General features: G+C 48.1%; 1 protein-coding gene across 4 annotated transcripts; it reads right to left on the bottom strand.

Moving 5' to 3' along the window:
- Positions 1–2,667: 2,667 nt before the first annotated feature.
- Positions 2,668–16,287, bottom strand: LOC134646381 (TBC1 domain family member 9B). Of its 4 annotated transcripts, none has more exons than XM_063500275.1 (23): positions 15,804–16,287; positions 13,939–14,049; positions 12,789–12,907; positions 12,482–12,713; positions 10,197–10,455; positions 9,896–10,103; positions 9,553–9,750; positions 9,332–9,478; positions 9,103–9,253; positions 8,807–9,021; positions 8,508–8,625; positions 8,189–8,391; positions 8,000–8,082; positions 7,791–7,920; positions 6,808–6,906; positions 6,645–6,713; positions 5,841–6,081; positions 5,577–5,642; positions 5,161–5,229; positions 4,837–4,887; positions 4,498–4,536; positions 4,312–4,403; positions 2,668–4,005 (listed from the first exon to the last, which is right to left on the bottom strand). In XM_063500275.1, the coding sequence occupies exons 1-23, from the start codon at positions 15,919–15,921 to the stop codon at positions 3,382–3,384; spliced, it is 3,642 nt and encodes a 1,213-aa protein (XP_063356345.1). In that variant the 5' UTR covers positions 15,922–16,287; the 3' UTR covers positions 2,668–3,381. The 4 variants fall into 4 exon arrangements, with proteins under 4 accessions (XP_063356345.1, XP_063356336.1, XP_063356353.1 ...); XM_063500266.1 differs by having other exon boundaries at positions 4,837–4,890; positions 15,804–16,285; XM_063500283.1 differs by lacking the exon at positions 4,837–4,887.
- Between the last annotated feature and the right edge of the window lie 1,970 nt (positions 16,288–18,257).

The raw sequence follows: 18,257 nt of genomic DNA, 5'->3' as shown, positions 1-18,257 counted from the left end.
GTAGCTCAGATGGCAGAGCAGGTCAGCCACTAATCAGAAGGTCGGTGGTTCGATCCCAGGCTGCCTCCTGGCTGCATGCCAAATATCCTTGGGCAATACTACTGCCTACTGGTGGTGGTCAGAGGGCCCGGTGGCGCCAGTGTCCGGCAGCCTCGCCTCTGTCAGTGCGCCCCAGGGCAGCTGTGGCTACAGTGTGTGAATGACTGAATGTAGTGTAAAGCGCTTTGGGGTCCTCAGGGACTGAGTAAAGCGCTATACAAATGCAGGCCATTTACATGCTAATGTCGTCTGTATGGGCTCAAAATGTGGTCATAAATATTTTGTACTTGTAAATCAGGATTTGTATGTGTAAAAAGAATTTGTGTGTGTGTGTAAAAAAGATTTGTGTGTGCGTAAAAAAGATTTGTATGTGTAAAAAAGATTTGTGTGTGTGTAAAAAAGATTTGTGTGTGGACTTAGCCAAAAAAACACCTGCAAGTTACACGTACGAATTTTGACCCTATTTTTCTTCCTTTCATCTGATTGGTCAATGTCATGTCAATCACAAATGTAACAATCCAATCAGAGAACAGATGGGTTTGGCTGTCGGAGGGACGCTTTTTTTGAACTGCAGGTCTTTGAAGGGAATAAATGCCCTTTTACATGCCAACCCAGCGTTTTCCTTCATCACCACGAAGGAAAACAGTCTGTGGTCGTCTGAGTTTGGTGATTTTTGTGTCACAGGTCTACGTGCTTAGTACAGGGACTTCCACAGCCTTTTCAACAGCGCTGCGGACCGCGGGGGGAGGGCAGTGTTTTGGAAATGACAGTCTTCATTACAAAGCTTTCTTCCTTATGAATTAGCATACATGTTTTTATTGAACATTTGAAGAACTAGCAAAAAAAAAGAAACGAAACTCTTGTAGAGGACATAAAGTCAGAGATAGAAACGACAAGGAGCAGGTGCATCTAGTACAGGTAGAGCTGCTGCAAAAACCCACAGAGCCCAGCAGCCAGCGCAACAAATTCTGGATCCTTTGCTTTTAGTTAGCAGTTAGCATTAGCAGCACATGCTGCGTTCGATGTGAAAGGACCTTTATGCTGCGCACTGTGACTCACAGCAATGGTCCCGGGTCAGCCCTGACTTTGTGTTAAACTAATCCTAAAGTAATGATGGTATTTCTAACCACTGACATACCACAACTTTATCCTTTCAACAGCTGCTGAAAGTTAGCGACCTAGCTGCTATCGGATATTTATATAGAGATCCTCCAGCTTCAAACTGTATCACCCTTCAAAGACCTGCAGTTCAAAAAAGTGCCCCTCCGACAGCCAAACCCATCTGTTCTCTGATTGGATTATTACATTTGTGATTGACATGACATTGACCAATCAGATGAAAGGAAGAAAAATAGGGTCAAAATTCGTACGTGTAACTTGCAGGGGGTTTTTGGCTAAGTCCACACACAAATCTTTTTTACGCACACACAAATCTTTTTTACACACACACAAATCTTTTTTACGCACACACAAATCTTTTTTACACATACAAATCTTTTTTACACATACAAATCCTGATTTACAAGTACAAAATATTTATGACCACATTTTGAGCCCATACGTCTGCGCCTCACATTTGAAAACATTCATTTAACTGGGACACATGACGATGCCGTCCCCAAAAGCAGCCTTGTTAGTTTGAGGACTTAATGTAGTGTCTAGGAAAAATCTCAATAATATACACAGGTTTTATAGTGGACCCTTTAAATTTAATTTATACAGCATCAAATCACAACAGCAGTCACCTCAAAGTCCTTTAGACTGTAAGACTACTGATCATGGGAAAAACGTCTTTTTAAGAGGAAGAAACCACAGACAGGCTCAGCCTCTGTAGAGGCCTACAGAACACGAAATGAGTAATTAAGGGAATTGGAACAGGAACACCAAACCAGAAATCAGCAGATTAAGGAAACAAAATAAATGAAAAAAAGAGAATATTTGTTTAAAACAGGGTTTTCCAAGCCAAGGATCCTAGAGTGACATTAGCAGCAATATCGCATGCCTTCGACTGAGAGCTGAATCCATCCAATCACGCTCCAGGATGAGTCTAGTAGAACAAAATATCAGCGTGTGACCTTACCTGGTGCACAGGTGAGTCTGACATCTCGTTTTACTTTATCAGGTGAAGTTTGGCTCAGCAGATTATCAGCAAAACTGCAGGTAACGATTTTCCCGTGCTCTGAAAAAGTGTGTCACTTCCTGCATTAGTGCTGAGGTCAGAGGTCACATGAACCTACAAACACCTGCTCACCAGTTTATCAAAAGTAATCTACTTTAAACGTCTTTTCTGAAAGTGTTACTGTGTCATTAATAAGAATCTTATAAACCTGAAGTAAGACGATGAAGCACGAGACGACCTCTGACCTTTGAGCCTGTCATATGTTGCACCGACCCTTTAATTCAATTCAATTTTATTTATATAGCGCCAAATCACAACAAAAGTCACCTCAAGGCGCTTCATAGGTACAGAGAAAAACCCAACAATCATATGACCCCCTATGAGCAAGCATTTTGGCGACAGTGGGAAGGAAAAACTCCCTTTTAACAGGAAGAAACCTCCAACAGAACCAGGCTCAGGGAGGGGCGGCTTTAAAAGATGACATATTTCTCAAAGATGACACGGCAGCGTAAGAACTTCCTCCAGTATTTATTAGAACAACAGATGAATAACAGATCAACACAGTGAGTTTAAAATCAGGTCAAACACATAAAAACACGATGACATCATCACCAACAGAGTGATGTCATCACACAGGCAGTGGGGAGAACAAACAAGGCTTCAAAGTAAGAGTCCAGGTGTAAACACACCTGGTGAAATATGGCGTCTTTATCGTTATTGATTATAAACCATTAGTACTGATTATAAATCTTTATTTCACAATAAAAGTCTGATGCAACTCACACGTGTTTGAGTCTTCTACAGGTGAGCTCACCAAGCATTTATCTGTTTCTGTTTCCTGTTCACTGATTGGTCCTGCAGAGACACAGGAGCTGATCAATGAATAATTCAAAAGATGAATAAAGATGAATCTATACAGCGGTGTGGGACACTTCCTCCAGCTCCTTCACAGTAAAACACCTCAGTCACAATATAAAGGCTTTTATTGTGAAACATCTAAAGGAAATGCAGACCTTTAACAGATCAATGCGCTTATTGATTGATCAGATTGTCTCTAATCGATAAGATCTGAAACACATGGACACTGAAACAGGAAGTTTAATCTGCAGGACCTGCCAGCCAATCAGAGTCACTGTAACATCAGAGAGGCTCCAGTCACATGATCCACTTAGCTGATTACATCAGTTACCTGTATGGTGCACATGGACAGGTGAGGGAGGTGCTCAGGTAGAATGCTGCGTAAGTTCATGGTCGGAGGCGGAGCTAATTTGGCGCTCCACTGCCCGCTGAGCCTTGCAGGCGGCCATTTTGACCTGGATGTTCCTCTTCCTTTCAAAGTAGTCGACAAGCGGCGGCTCTGTCAGCATCGAAGCCAACACCTGCTCAAAGGTGATCGACCAATCCGTATCCAGCACGCTACCCTGCCTCTGCTCGCCGCCCCTGATCAGCACCGTGTCCTCAGCGATATCCTCGCACTGCAGCGAGCCGGCACTCACCACCGAATACGAAGACACCGACGCATCATCTTTTGTTTCCTCGTCGGACATCTGAGCCGCCACCACCTCCAGCTGGGCGTCGGCCAAAGCTCGGCACACCTCGGACTCACCAGACGCCCCGTGACCGGGCCCCTCCTCCTCCCCCTGAGGGCTGTGGGGCGGGGTCTGAGCAGAGAGCGAGGTCTGTGGCGTGGTCTCGCGCTTCTTGGTGCCGTTGTTGAACTTCTTGCCCACTTCGCCGATGCGCAGCAGCAAACTGGCAACCGTGGCGATGGCGTGATAGAGCTGCTGCTCAAGAGCCTCCTCGCTGAACATGTTGTACAGAGTTTTACACAACTCAATGAACTGCTCCTGCGCGCGCACACACACACACACACACACACACACACACACACACACACATTAATATATACAATAACAGACACACAGGTGTACAGGATATTTTACAGGTATGCTTGTTTGTGGCTTCCTCTCCCCACGAGGACTAAGAAATAAAACACTTATTAATTTTATTAAAATTAATCAGTCTCTCTGTGGCGACCTGTCCAGGTGCATGCTGCCTGTAACACCCCCTTAGATTCCTGGTTTGAACCATCCTTGCTACCTGCGTGTCACACTTGTGTCTGTAAAAAACGGTGTGACACCTCACAGGCTCACCTGGTTCATCCTCGGCAGGTCTTTGATGGTCTCTCTCTTGGTCTCCTTCTCCTTGGCCCACATCCTCAGGTAGTACCTGTAGTCCTTCACCTCTAAAACAGACCAAAGGTCAGGGGTCAAATGATTGGGTCAAGCCTCAGAGTGATTCCTCCTCCTTAAAGACTCGAGTCACGGAGCTCAAATTACCTTTTTTCTCCTCACTGTCTCCATCTTTTGGCTCCTCACCTGTTCAGATAGAGATCATCATCATCCTCATTATCAAACTTTGGGGTTAAATGTGAGAATGGAACAGACGGTCTAAAGATGGATGAGGTCACCACAACCTCATTTTCCAGGTTAAATTCAATCCTGAGCTGACGGTCTTCTAAGTTTAGCTAACGCTGGGGAATTCACCTGATAGCTTAGCCAGAAATTTTCAAATTATTTGCTAATGTTATGATCATCATCACAAAAACACGAGAAAAACATTAGAATAACTTGGCAGCAGAGCAACGTCCCTAACCCTCAAACCAAGCAGACACAAACCTGGTGTCACTTCCTGCTGCCGCAATGCATTCTGATCAGAGAAGAAGGAAGCTTCTGGAAGGAAACATCACAGGAAGAGGAAGAAGGAAAAGAGGAAGGAGAAGCAGAGTGAAATGTTCAGGTGTGTTAATCCAAGGTTTGTTCATGCAGATTGATCAGTTTGAGTTAAGCTTCACGCAGACTCAGCGATTACCGACAACCACAGGATCCTCTCTGAGCAGCAGGGAGGAAGAACTCCATTTTAACAGGAAGTGACAACAGATCCAGGATCAAGGAGTGTGTGTGTGTGTGTGTGTGTGTGTGTGTGCGTGTGTGTGCGTTCACCTCGAGGTTCCTCCTCGGTGAAGAACTGCGTGGCCTCTAGAGCAGACTCCGCCTCCTCCGGACACAGAGCTACAACAAACAAGCAGCAGGTGAGTCGCAGGTTCTCCACCTGTGGTTCAGTCTTTGATCCATTCAGTTCTCACCAGCTCTCCATTTACCAGCCTTCAAAACCAGGAGACCCCACAGAGACCCAAAACCCGATCCTGACACCCAAAACCCGACTTCGACCCCATTCACACCTGGTCCACCACGCTGGGTTTGGCCCCAAAATCTGGCAGTGTAAAGGCTGGAACCTCTGACGTCACGGCCAGCGGGTTACAGAATTCATCAGGACCAAAACCGGATCAGTGCAGAATAAGGAAGAGCTGATCTCATGATTCAGGGTTACACTCACCTGTACAGGTGAGCTGTGTTACCTGGAGGTAGGTGGAGCTTGTACAGTAGCTTCAGTTTTTCCGTCATGTCCCCGTGATACATCCCACCTGCAAAACAAACATACACTAAGACCTGTGGAGCTCTGCAACCTGAAGCTCTAATCTTGACCTGTAAGATATAATATGTACTTTGGATTGTCGATCTGTAATCTATTTTCTGAAGTGCTAATCTAGATCTGTAATCTGTCATTTAGATCACTAATCTATGATCTGGATATGCAATCAGAGGCTGTAATCTGGGCTCACTCAGTCCGGTGATGAACTCTTTAAAGTTGACTAGCCCATCCTGGTTCTGGTCCAGCAGCCTGAAGAGGCGGGCCGACAGCGTTGGGTTGTGGCCTCCGCAGACCCAGGGAGCGAGCGAGACGAAGAGCTGACGAAACTGAAGCGGGTCGATGCGGTACTGCTCCAAGTACGGCAGGCTGGGATCGTGACGCTCAGCGGCAGAGCTGCTGGAACCCCAGTAACAGCTGGTCATGTGTTTGGACTGGATCGGCGGGATGGACAAAAAAGGAGGCGGGGTTAGAGGCAGTGACATGCTTGAACATACAGGTAGAGCACGTGAAAAAGGAAAAAATGAAGTTCTGACTCTTGCAGGGTCACACAAAAACAAGGTCACTTCCTGTCTGATAAACAGGCGCGGGTTACACCATCATCTCTTATCTCACATCTCATAAGTGATCAGACGTGATGGAAGCTACTGTTAGACGGGAACAATGAGAACATCGGGAAAGGACACATCAACACTTTGGTCCAGAAGCAGAAACAAGAACATCAAAAGGGGAGCTTTCCTTCATCGCAGCATACAGCAAGTGAGGAAGACCCTCCGAGAAGGCTCGCTGCCTCACAGAGCAAACTCAGAGCACCCAGGAGCAGAAAGAGTAGAGGGTAAAAGGCTGAGCAGCTCTGGATCAGCCTGCAGGACCATGAGGAGGTTTCGTCCTGTTTGCTGAAACACTTTCTAACAGAATCGGTGAAAAAATGTTTTTGGTTTATGTCACACCTGAACACCAGGTCAGCACAGGAACCATGTGACAAACATGAACTCACCTTGAACAGACAGTAGAGCTCCTCCAGCTCTTCAATACTGAAGGCTGACTCAGTCATCATCGCTCTCACCTGCACGCACACACACACACACACACACACACACACACACCTGTGAGCTCAATGTCTTCATTAACGCGCTGTATAAGCTCGTGAAAACACCCACCACACTTCTCTTGGCAGTGTCCTCCAGGGACTGGATGACCTTTAACCTCTGCCTGAACCTCATCTGCTCAATGACATCAGAGCGCAGACTGCCAAACTTCTGCACAGAGAAGAAGAAGCTGCAGTTACCTCAGAGAGAAGGGGACGCCTTTCATCACAAACATCTTTCCTGCATCACCAAACCTGCTCATCAACCAGCCGAGGAAGATCCATCAGCTCGTGTGGGGAACGAGAAAGACCGCTCTCAGCAGGTAGTGTGGACTGTTAGACCACCCACAGAGCTTTACAGTCCACTCTGGGTGCATTAAGCCCAACAACAGTTCATGTTCAGTACAAAAACCCAACAGTGGTGTTTGAGGGTCTCTGTCTAGGTGCAGACCGTCATCTATTCAACTCTATTTTCGATTCAGGTTTTTTCACACAGTGCCAAATCACAACAACAGTGGCCTCAAGGTGCTTCATATTGAAAGGTCACAACCACAGCCCTTAATGTGACAGCTGACTTTCAGCCAGTTAAGTTAACGGTGAATATTTTATTTGTACTCTTGGAATGAAAAAGTCCATGAGAATCGCTTCGCTGGAGCAGCACCAAAGCTTTAGTGTGAGGTGGACCCCACGGGGCTAACCGTCCTGATGTGTTAGCCGCTGATTCGTTCCTCTTGTACTCCGTGTGTGTTTGGCTCTGTGGGGTTTATGGTTTGTGGCCCTGCCTCCTGCAGCTGAAGACCTAACGTGCAACTCAAAGGCAGCTCGCGGCGTGTTCTTAAGGCAGAATAATTCATTAAATGTTAGAAAACATTTACGTTTCCAACATCAGTCACAACGTAGAGCTCTGATCGTTTTATTGGCTGTCTACATAAAGTAGTTTGTTTTTCTAGGTTGTGACCTTCACGTCATCCGTCTGGATTTATCCCAGTGAGAAAGCTTAGTGACCCCCCCCCCCCCCCCCCACCACCACCACCACCACCACCACTCCGGCATCACCTCGTAAGATGACTTTATGAGGTCAAAGACGTCGATTTCGGGCGGCGGCTCGTCTCCACTTGTCAGCAGGGCGTGCGGGTGAGGGATGGGCGGAGCCACCGTCTGTTTATTGACCACATTATCCAGGTACCTGCAACACAAGTTGGATTTATTCCTCAGGTATACACAGAACAGTTCGGAGTGAGCCGATTCTGGCTCTGGACTCGTACCTGCCCAGGATGGTCATGGCCTCTCCCTCGTCGCTACAGGAGAGCAGGGCATCCATGTTGTCATGGAGGACAGCCAGCGCCACCTGCGGGTACATTTAGAGACTGGAAGTCATTCAGCAATAGCACGATCTCATTCAACATCCAAAATAATGGATCTGTGGGTGTCCCTGGGTCCAGCAGCACACCTACCTGAAAGATGACCTTGATGCCCTCATAGAAGAAGCAGTCGACCAACAGGACAGCGCTGTCGAAGGGCATGACAGACAGGAAGAGGGTGAGGAACCAGGACAGGCTGATGGTGGAGATGACCCCCAGCTCCTGCATGTGTTCATAGAGCAGGGGGAGGAAGGACCGGGTCAGCTCCTCAAACACCCCCTGATCCACCAGCGCTCCTGCAGGACATACAGAAACCACGTCACTAACCCCAAGCCTACGGAGGACTCCTCAGACCCCCGTCTCCACCAGAGGATGGATCTACTCTGGTGCTGAGACCCTGCCTCCTACTGACCTACGACTCGGGTGTTGTAGTAGTCGGGCAGCATACGCTCACACAGCGCCACCAGCAGCCAGAAGGCCTCTTCCTCGGTGCAGTAGAGCAGCAGGACAGAGGTGACGATGTTCATTGCCTGGTGGAGGAGACAGATGGTCAGAAACAACAAACCGACACCACCTCAGGACGCCTTACACATTCTTAAACATCATGTTAGTGCAGACTTCATCAGCTGTGTCAGGGGGTCGTTTCAGTCACCCGGCTGAGCTTGATGGGGAAACACGACGCTTCTGTTTCATTTTGCTTTATGGGAGTACCTGGCAATATCCGATGCCCGGGTTGCGGTGGGCGTATGCGGTGAGGACGCGGCGCAGGGCGGCAATGCCCATCTCATTCTGGAAGGCTCGGTGTTCAGGCATCGAGCGGTGAAGGTCGCGCTCAATCTCCTCAGTAGCTAATGAGCATAGCCCCATGGCCTGTTCCACCAGTTCACCATAGTAACCAGGGTGGGTCGCCATCTCGTTTTGTGCTCCTGGATGGACGAGAGGACAGATGAGTATGCGAAAATGAGCATAAACAGAAATTCATGGATGGATGATGAGTGAACACGAACCAGAGAACAGCAGCCACAGCTCCCCTCTCAGGCGCTCTGGTATCCCATTGAGGACCAGTTCTCTGGTTCTGGAAGTCCGGTACATGCAGACGCCTCGACCAAACTCTAAGAAATGGATGTTCCATGACTCCTCCTTCATCTTCTCCCTCATCTGCAGGAGGGAGGAAATGAGGTCAGTACCAGGACTGCCTAGACAGTACTGCTGAGTACTGAGCGGATCTGTACTCACGGCTTTGGGTCCCAGGTCCTCTGGGTCGTCTCGGTGGTAGAGCTGCAGGAGACCCTGGATGGCTGTGGGTAGGCCAGGGTGGTAATGGCGTGCCTTCTGAACGGACTCAGAACCTGGAGAAGAAGATGGGGGTACGGAGGAGGACGCCTGAGGACAAGAACAAAAACCATGAGGACTCTGTGAAAGCAGCTGAACCACGGTACGAGCTGTGATGGACATACCAAGTGACTAATCTGAGACAGCGGGTTGGTGTCGCCCCACGAGCTGTCCGGCGTTCGCTGCAGGAAGTCAGAAATACGTTGGACCAGGAAGTCCCTGTCTTTGAGGTTGGCAAACAGGAAGTTCATCTTGTTCTTGGTGCTGATGGAGACAGGGCAGGGCAGGACACTGCTGCTGTCCGCCTTCTCCACAATGGAGACCTGCAGAGGACGATGGGTAAAATGACCACAGTATGAAAGTATTTGTGTTCATCTGCAACACTCTGTAATATGTGATGTTGTAGCCATCATGTGACCTCTGACCCCAGCTCATCTACTTCCTGCAGCACCAGCTGACCCAGCTCACCTCTCGGAGGGGTATGATGAGCTGACACAGGTCTTCCTCTTTGCTGCTGAAGCAGATGTAGTTGTTGGAGATGAAGAGCTGTCCGACAACGTGCATCTTTGCGAACGGCGTCCACAGGGTGCAGTCCGTGTGTCCGTCGAGCCGCTCCTCCTGCGTCAGCCGAAACATCGCCCGGTATCGCTCGTTCTTCGCCCGGGCATCCAGATCCCTGCAGACGAGAAACAGATGTTGATGGTAACCAAGAGTGTGCTGAAAACAGACTTAAGGAAAAGAAACCCGTCTGGTGCAAACAGAGGGACACCTCTTCAGCGCAGAGACGTTCTTCAACGTTTTGCTGGGTTTGGGCAGCGACAGGTCGGCGGCAAATGCCTCGTTGTCGAGCAGCTGGCGCATGGCAATGTTAGCGAGCTGCTCCATCAACTTGAAGGTGTCGTTGATGTTGAGAAACATTGAGAAGAAATGTTCGGTGTCGCGAGTGCTCACACGGACACTCTCTGGAAACAGCAGGGTGGCGTTCTTCTCCAGCTGCGTCACCTCGGTCCATGGCACCACCAGAGTCACTGAGGTCAGAGGTCACAGGATGACATCAACAAAGAACTTCTGAATGCTTCTAAACCCCACCTCTCACACATAAAGACAGCTGGGAGAAGCTCCAGCACGCAGAGCTGGTTAAGACAATGCACAGGTTTCTACAGTAGAGACCAAAAGTAGAGACAAATCTAGGTTTGCTGACATTTTCAACATACTACTAGTTCTGATTCAAGGTTCTCCTAAATCTGAAAACAAAAGACCCTGAAGGACACTTTGAGTTTTTGTTACCTGGTCAAGAATAGAATAGGACAGAATAGAATAGAAGAATCCTTTAATTGTCCCACAAGGGGAAATTTGGGTGTAACAGCAGCAAGAAAGACACATATACAAACAAACAAGACACAGAACAGAAACATACACAATTTTTACATATTTACATCGAGGACAATGGTTACTATAAACTGAGTACTTTACTGTTATTAAATAAAATAAAATTAACTACAGATAAGAGGCTAACCCTGGTTATAGTGTGAATCGCTTGATAAAATAGTGCAGTTACAGTTACAGCGCTGATGTAAACATCTGTGTTTGTTGGGAGCAGTTTTGATTGTACAGTCTGACAGCTGCAGGGAGGAAGGATCTGCAGCTTCATGCATCTAGGATGCAGCAGTCTGTCACTGAAGGAGCTCTGCAGCAACATTTACATGCATGGGGTCCATGCATGGACTGTGTCCATCAGAGATGTTATTTTGGCCAGAGTCCTTCTGTCTCCCACCACCTGCACTGGGTCCAGGGTGCATCCCAGAACAGAGCTGGCCTTCCTGATGAGTTTATCCAACCTCTTCCTCTCAGCTGCTGATAAACTGCTGCTCCAACATACAACACTGTAAAAAATGACAGATGCCACCACAGAGTGATAGAAGGTCTTTAAAAGCGCTCCCTGGACTCCAAGGTGAGTTACCTGTAATCTGTAAAAGTTTGTTCACAATGAAGAGATGAACCTGAATCTGGTTGTTCAAAGAGGATGATTTCTGGGATATCAAAGAAAGCCCCAAAACACAACAGTGGTCCACATGAGACAAATATAATGTTCACAGTTGTGGTGGGTTTTCATCCCCCTGATAAGGTCTCCTGTGGCAAATTGGTCAAAGGAGAAATCAAAGGTTCCCCTGCTAGGCACAGGGTTGGGAGTTTTCACAAGAAGGGGGACATCAGGTTCAGGGGCTCACACTCCTCAGCCTCCACTGGACGTTTCAGCAGGACTGGAAAACTTTGCTCAGGCTGCTGCCGCCGTGACTCAAATGCACACAAGCATTAAAAAAAAGCTAGGAAATGAATGGATGTGTGTATGTTCTGCACTGACCCGTTCTACGATCAAGAGAACAACAGGAAAGGCTGATGTGAGGAGAACCTTCAGTGAGGGCAGAACGTTTGAGTTGGTTCAGATAGATCATAAAAACGACTGCACCCACAGGAAGTGCTGAGGTTTGTGTCTTATGTGGCTTCAGGTCTTCCTCTGAAGCAGGGTCCTTTCCTTCAGACAGTTATTTTACAACACAATCCTCACAGCTGACCCAGAGTCCTGATCCAAACCCAAGAGAACCTGGAAGACCTCTGGGGACAAAGCTACAGCTGATAAAATCAAAGAATCCGGGTCCAGATATCAAAGTGTGGGAGAGACGGAGACAGGAATGAGCTCAAACCAACCTCACACAAAGAAGGAATGTGCAAGACCTGAAGCCACACAAGACACAAACCTCAGCACTTCCTGTGGGTGCAGTCGTTTTTATGATCTGAACCAACTCAAACGTTCTGCCCTGGTTGTTTTATATCAAATCTTGGTAAAACACGCCCACAGAATCGATTCCTTCACGTCATAATCATCAACAAGAGAAGAAAAATAAGGACTTTATCCTCTAACTTTGGTCTCTGCTGTTCAGTCAGGTGTATATGATCCAGCTGTTTTATGTCTGAGCGCTCTCTTTGAGCTTTAAGCAACAAAGCATTCAGTGTAAAAACAAGACTAAATGCTGGCCTGTGATTGGCTGCTCGTACCTTCCTTTCCAAGCAGGAAGGAGTAGAAGCACAGGTGGTTGACGGACAGGTAGAGCCAGCCCTGTCGTGGCACTCGGCCCTTCCAGTAGCTGCAGGAGTAATAATTCACCAGCTTCTCCTCCTCAGGCATGCCAAACAGCTTCCTCATCTTCAGCTCTGCCTCCCGAAACTTCCCGCTGTCCTCCTCGTGCTCCTCTCCGGGCTTTAACCGGTTCTCCTCCGCGATGATGCCCTGCAGGAAGTGACATCACTCAGCAGCAGCACACAGCAAAAAACAGACAGCCTGAACAAATAGGAGGTGACATACAGAGATCTTTCCTTTGACGAAGGTGGTGATGTCTTCGTCGTTGTCAAAGATGGAGATGGTCTGGAGGAGATTGGCTTCCAGCCAATCCCAGTGCTCAGTGATCTCTTTCCTAGATGAACCTGCAAGACACGGCTGAGGGTTTAACCAGGTGTTACACACCTGACACAATCAGCCAATCAGTGCCTGTGATGTCATTACGCGAGAACAAAGAACGCAAACTACAAATGAAAGCCGACGACCTTTGCTTCAGTGAAATTCATATTAGCTTCTTAGATTAGTGCCGTCCACCAGGAAAGCTGCAGGTGAGCTAACCAGGTAACTACAAATCTGTGAAATGATTTAGATCTTAGCCCGAGCTGTTAAAGTGGAGCTGGACCACAGAGTCACGGTTACGTTAACTGAATTTAAGCAACGTGCTTACAGCCACTATGATATCATCAAGTTAAGGATAATCTGGGCAATCTTTGGACAGGAGACATCCTCAGCCCATGGTGTCGACCTCAGTGACGATGAACTTGTGAGTTTCTGTCAGAGGTCACATCCTCCCCCTCACCAGTCAGAGGTTTTTCGAGCGACGGCAGCAGATATTTTGTGCAGACTGAGGACAAAATGTTCTCCATCTGTTTGAGGTCACAGTGGAGGTCAATACAAGAGGTTCATGCATCACAACTCTTTGGAGGCTCTCAGAGGCAGTGATCACTGAGCTCAGCGTTCATGTGACACTGTGACGGCAGCACTGACACCACAAACAAACATGCTTTTGAAGCCAACATGGGAACAGACCAGCCAACAGGAGCTTTGGGGAAAATACGCCCGTTAATCGTCGAGCTATTGTAGAGTTCTTCCCTCACAATATGAAGCTTTTTCCAGGCAGCTGTTACTGAGATTTCACACTTCTTAAATAAAACTGGACTGAAAAAGCTCTGCAGCAGGTGAGCTGGCTCAGCGAGTCTCCTCACCTCGGGGATGTGACTGTCACACCAAAACGACGAGCAACTTTTTATGTTAGAGTTCTTTAACAGCAGCGGTCGAAGGCTGAGAGTTAAACTGCTGGAAGCATCAACCCGAGCGCATCGCCGCTCTGCTTTATGACTCCCGCCTTTGTGTTTCTACACGTTTACCTGTAAACATGAACAGAAATGACACTCACCACAGGCGATGTTCCAGTAGATCTGAGAGTCCGCAGTCTGCAGCAGGATCCTGTATGGTGCTACCCGGGCACTGGAGTCCAGAACCACATCCAGCGTCCCAACCAGGAGACCTGCACAGAGACAGACAGGTGAAGCAACTCAGGCAGTTATCTGGATCTGATCAGTGTTTGGATTGAAGGTGTTCTGGACTTGGACCATATCAGAGAGCATTTCTTGTTCCAGACCTTCATGGTTCTGGTTTTGGGAGACAGTTATTGGTTCTGTTCTGACTGAACAGCTGTTGAAGGCAGAGCTCGGACACGTCAGAGCCGAGTCGGTCCGAGTTTCAGAGACGGTCACAGAGCGGAAAAACATCTCCAGTCTAACGTCATGGTTCTGTCTGCGATTTAACTACAAGTGCAAGTCACACCTGATTGGTCCTCTGTCAAACTGTTATGGCCCTGATTGCTCTGGTTCCCCAGGTGGACTCGCACCTGAAAACCTATTAAATAATTCATTTAATGACTTAAGCCAACTCCCAGCAGCATCCAGGTCGTTACTCTGACGCATCGTTTCATCATTTCAGTGGTGACCTCATGCACACGTCCACCAGCTGAGCACAATTTTAAAAAAACTCAAAATTTTTAATTAGTTATATCGTACATATGAATTCATCGTTCTATGAGAGCACTGTCTCCCATTGAGCCAGCTACACATACAGTGCAGGGCGACACACCTGTTCTCCCCGATCACCTGCCCCAGGTCGTCTTGGGCGTTACTGCAGCCTTGTCAAACCAGCCCCTCCCCCCGACCACAGATTCTTTTCATTTACAAATTAAACCAATTGCGACATTAAGATCCTCATGGAGGATCCTCTCCACACTGAGCACACACGCACCTCAGCTCAGGGTGGGTCTCTGCTGCTGTGTGGTCTTCACCTCTGATTGTTCCTCCATGCTCTGGCTCCATGTGAAGCGTTGCTGCACCTCCCTGTGGCAGCATCAGTGAGACCTCCTCCTCCTCGTCCTGCAGGCTGAACCACAGCTGCTCAGCCCTTTCAAACTCTAACCTTTCTGTTCCTGGAGCTGACGGATTCTTCTCTTTACCCTTCACTTGGACAGTGGGCCTTCTTCCTCACGTTGCTGCGATGATGAAACCACCCGCCACCCCAGCCCTGTATATGTTCTTGTTTCGCTGCATCTCTGCTCATCTTCCTGTTTCATCTCCATGCTTTCAGCCACTTATGAACAATTCATGAGACACCTGTGATATGCTGAACAGGCCTCCCACCTGTCCACACCCACTCCTTTAAAAACACTGTGACCTTTCAGCCCAACAAACTCGATTACCGGGACAGTAAACGCTCCTGTCAGCTGACCCCTGAGGACCTTTCTTGCATCCTGCGGTCAGACCATGAATCATACTTCCTGTCAGCTGGTTTTCGAACTGCAAGTCACTTTCTGCACACCACGAATGAACACAATCTGCAGGAGCTCCACCTCCTCCACCTCAGACACATCCACGCAGTTAAATCTAACAGACAGCAGCAAGTGGGCTGAGTGTGCAGGTCACTCAGCAGCCATGTTGGTACGGCAGACGGGCAGTTATTTTACAGCACTGTGTGAGCTAACGGTGATCTCCGGGTTAGGGTTAGCTGCACAGCATCACGTTCAATCACGTGGAAATTTGCTGCTGTGTGCTAAAGTTCAAACCGCATTTTTACCCTGTAGACAAACTTTGCCTCCATCTTTGCTCGTGCCTGATTAACCCGCAGATCACCCACTCACAAAACAGCAAACACCCTCGGATCTTCGAGTTTCAGCTTATCGATCACTAATCGATTATTCCATCTGCCGCAGAGCTAATGTTTGAAATACCAGCTCACCGGAGAGCCCCCCTCCGCGGCCGTGCCCCCTCCTCCTCTGCAGGACGAAGAACGGGTTCGCCCGCTCGGACACCCACAGAGCCCCGGCCAGCAGCACCTCCTCCGGGTGGATCCACATCTCTGCCCGCTGCCGAAGGCCCTCCTCCGGGAACTCAGGGGAACACAGGCCGGGGAGTCAGCGGGACAGAGGCCGGAGTGTCGGCGTGCGAGGGCTGTCTCTCCCCCGGGGAAACGGCAGGAAAAAGGCGCTGAAGCCTCCGCGAGAGTCACGCAAACATCGAGCTGATGTTGTTTTCACTCAGTCTGATGACTGCACTTTACTACCGGGTGTTAGGCCACGCCCCCTGCGCACGCTGCGTCATGACGTTTACATGTCTGCAGTTTATGAAACGTTAAAGCAAAAAACAGCAGGGGGCGCTGTTGTCAACGTTAGGGGCTGTGAAATGTATTTTACAAAAACACCGCTTAAAGTTTACATTTCAGGAGAAGAAAATGTAATTTAGAAAAAGCCACGTTCAAGCTTTCCCCACAGTCATGTGATAGGTTACATGATCCCACACGTGAACTTAGGAGCTCCAGTATTTAGGGACTGTGTCAGAGGCGTTGTGTCAGATAAATAGGCTACATGCACTTCTGCCTAAAGATCAGATCAGTTCCCAGCATGTTAACAGCGGCGGGCCCACCCGGACGGTGTTCACATAATTGCAGGTGACTTTAATAAGGCCGACGTAAAGACTGTGCTCCCAAAGTTCTATCAGCATGTCGAATGTCCCACCAGAGGAGAGAACACTTTAGACCATGTTTACTCCAACATCAAGCATGCCCTCCCCCACCTCGGTCAGTCCAACTACCTCTCCCTCCTGCTCTCCCCAGCCTACACCCCCCTCAGACGCAGTGCCATGCCCACCACAAAGACCATTACAACCTGGAAATGCTCTCTCCAAATCACAGGACTGCTTCACACAGACAGACTGGGACATATTTGAACACCAGGATCTAGAAAATTTCACTTCTCCATTTGTACAATCCCAATAGAGCACTAAGATCGTCCAATCAGATGCTCCTAGTACATCCAAGGTCTCGACTGAAGTCGAGAGGTGACCGGGCCTTTGCAACTGTGGCACCTAGACTCTGGAATAACCTCCCTGTTCATATTCGTACCGCGGAGTCTTTCCAGTCTTTTAAATCCCATTATAAAACCTCTTTTTACTTTGGCTTTTGATTCTAACTAGTTGGCTGTTACCTGGCTTGTTGTGTTGTCACCTATTGTTTCCTGCCCTGTTTTCTTATTGTTTTGTTTTAATTGTCTCATGCTTTTACTGACTGGGAAGCACTATGGTCAACTTTGTTCTTTTTAATATGTGCTATATAAATAAATTTAGATTAGATTTGATCCCATCCTGTCTAAAATCAGCCACAATCATCCCAGTGCCAAAAAAGTCTCCCATCACCAGCCTGAACGCTTACCGCCCTGTGGCCCTCATGCAGCTAAATACTTTTACAATTTATTTTTCCAAACCACGGAGCCGCAGTATAAAGACTAAAGAGCCGCATGCGGCTCCGGAGCAGAAGGTTGCCGACCCCTGGACTAGTCCTTCAGCACATCAAGGATTTCCTCCCCCCAGAATTCGACCCCCACCAGTTTGCATACCGTAGGGTGACCATATTTTGATTTCCAAAAAAGAGGACACCTGGCCCAGTACTGAAGAACTTTAATAATACTGTTTGCTTAAAGAAAATTTTAACATATTTAAACGAGGCCTTCTCTGTGCGGTTAATGAATGGTGACATAAAAAATGTCATATAGGCTTTTACAAGTCAACAAGGGCAAAAAAACCCAACTTAAAAACCTCTGGAATTAAATAAGGGTACAGAAATAAGGCCTCATCTGTATGAGAAAAATTACCAGTACCAGGACGGTACGAGGGAAATTTCTTTTGCAGTTGGTCTGAAAAGCTGCAGTTGCACTTTGGCATCTTTTAAACATCACCAGGCGCTTTGCTGCGCGCTGTCTGTCCCGTCTGCGAGTGCAGAAAGTGACTCGGAAAGCAGCAGCTTGGAGATGACGTCACACATATGTAGGCCTATAGGAAAACCCGGGCATTTTCATCAGTCTCGAAAATCCCCCCAAACGCCCCGGACAGAACATGAAAAGTGGACATGTCTGGGAAAAAGAGGACGGTTGGTCACCCTAGCATACCGCGCAAACAGATCCACAGAAGACGCCATCGCCACAGCCCTCCACTCTGTGCTGAGTCACCTAGAGAGGCGGCAGAGCTACATCCGAATGCTTTTTGTGGACTACAGCTCAGCCTTCAATACAATCATCCCGGACATCCTCATCACCAAACTGGTCACTCTTGGCCTCCCTCCTCTCACATGTGCTTGGATAAAGGACTTTCTCACAAACCGGCCCCTGACTGTAAGCCTCGACCCTCATCTCTCCTCCACTCG

The sequence above is a fragment of the Pelmatolapia mariae genome, linkage group LG2 (assembly GCF_036321145.2).
Source record: "Pelmatolapia mariae isolate MD_Pm_ZW linkage group LG2, Pm_UMD_F_2, whole genome shotgun sequence".
NCBI classification, from domain to species: domain Eukaryota; kingdom Metazoa; phylum Chordata; class Actinopteri; order Cichliformes; family Cichlidae; genus Pelmatolapia; species Pelmatolapia mariae.
The sequence above is the reverse complement of the archived record's forward strand: the minus strand, read 5'-3'. Positions and strand labels throughout refer to the sequence as shown.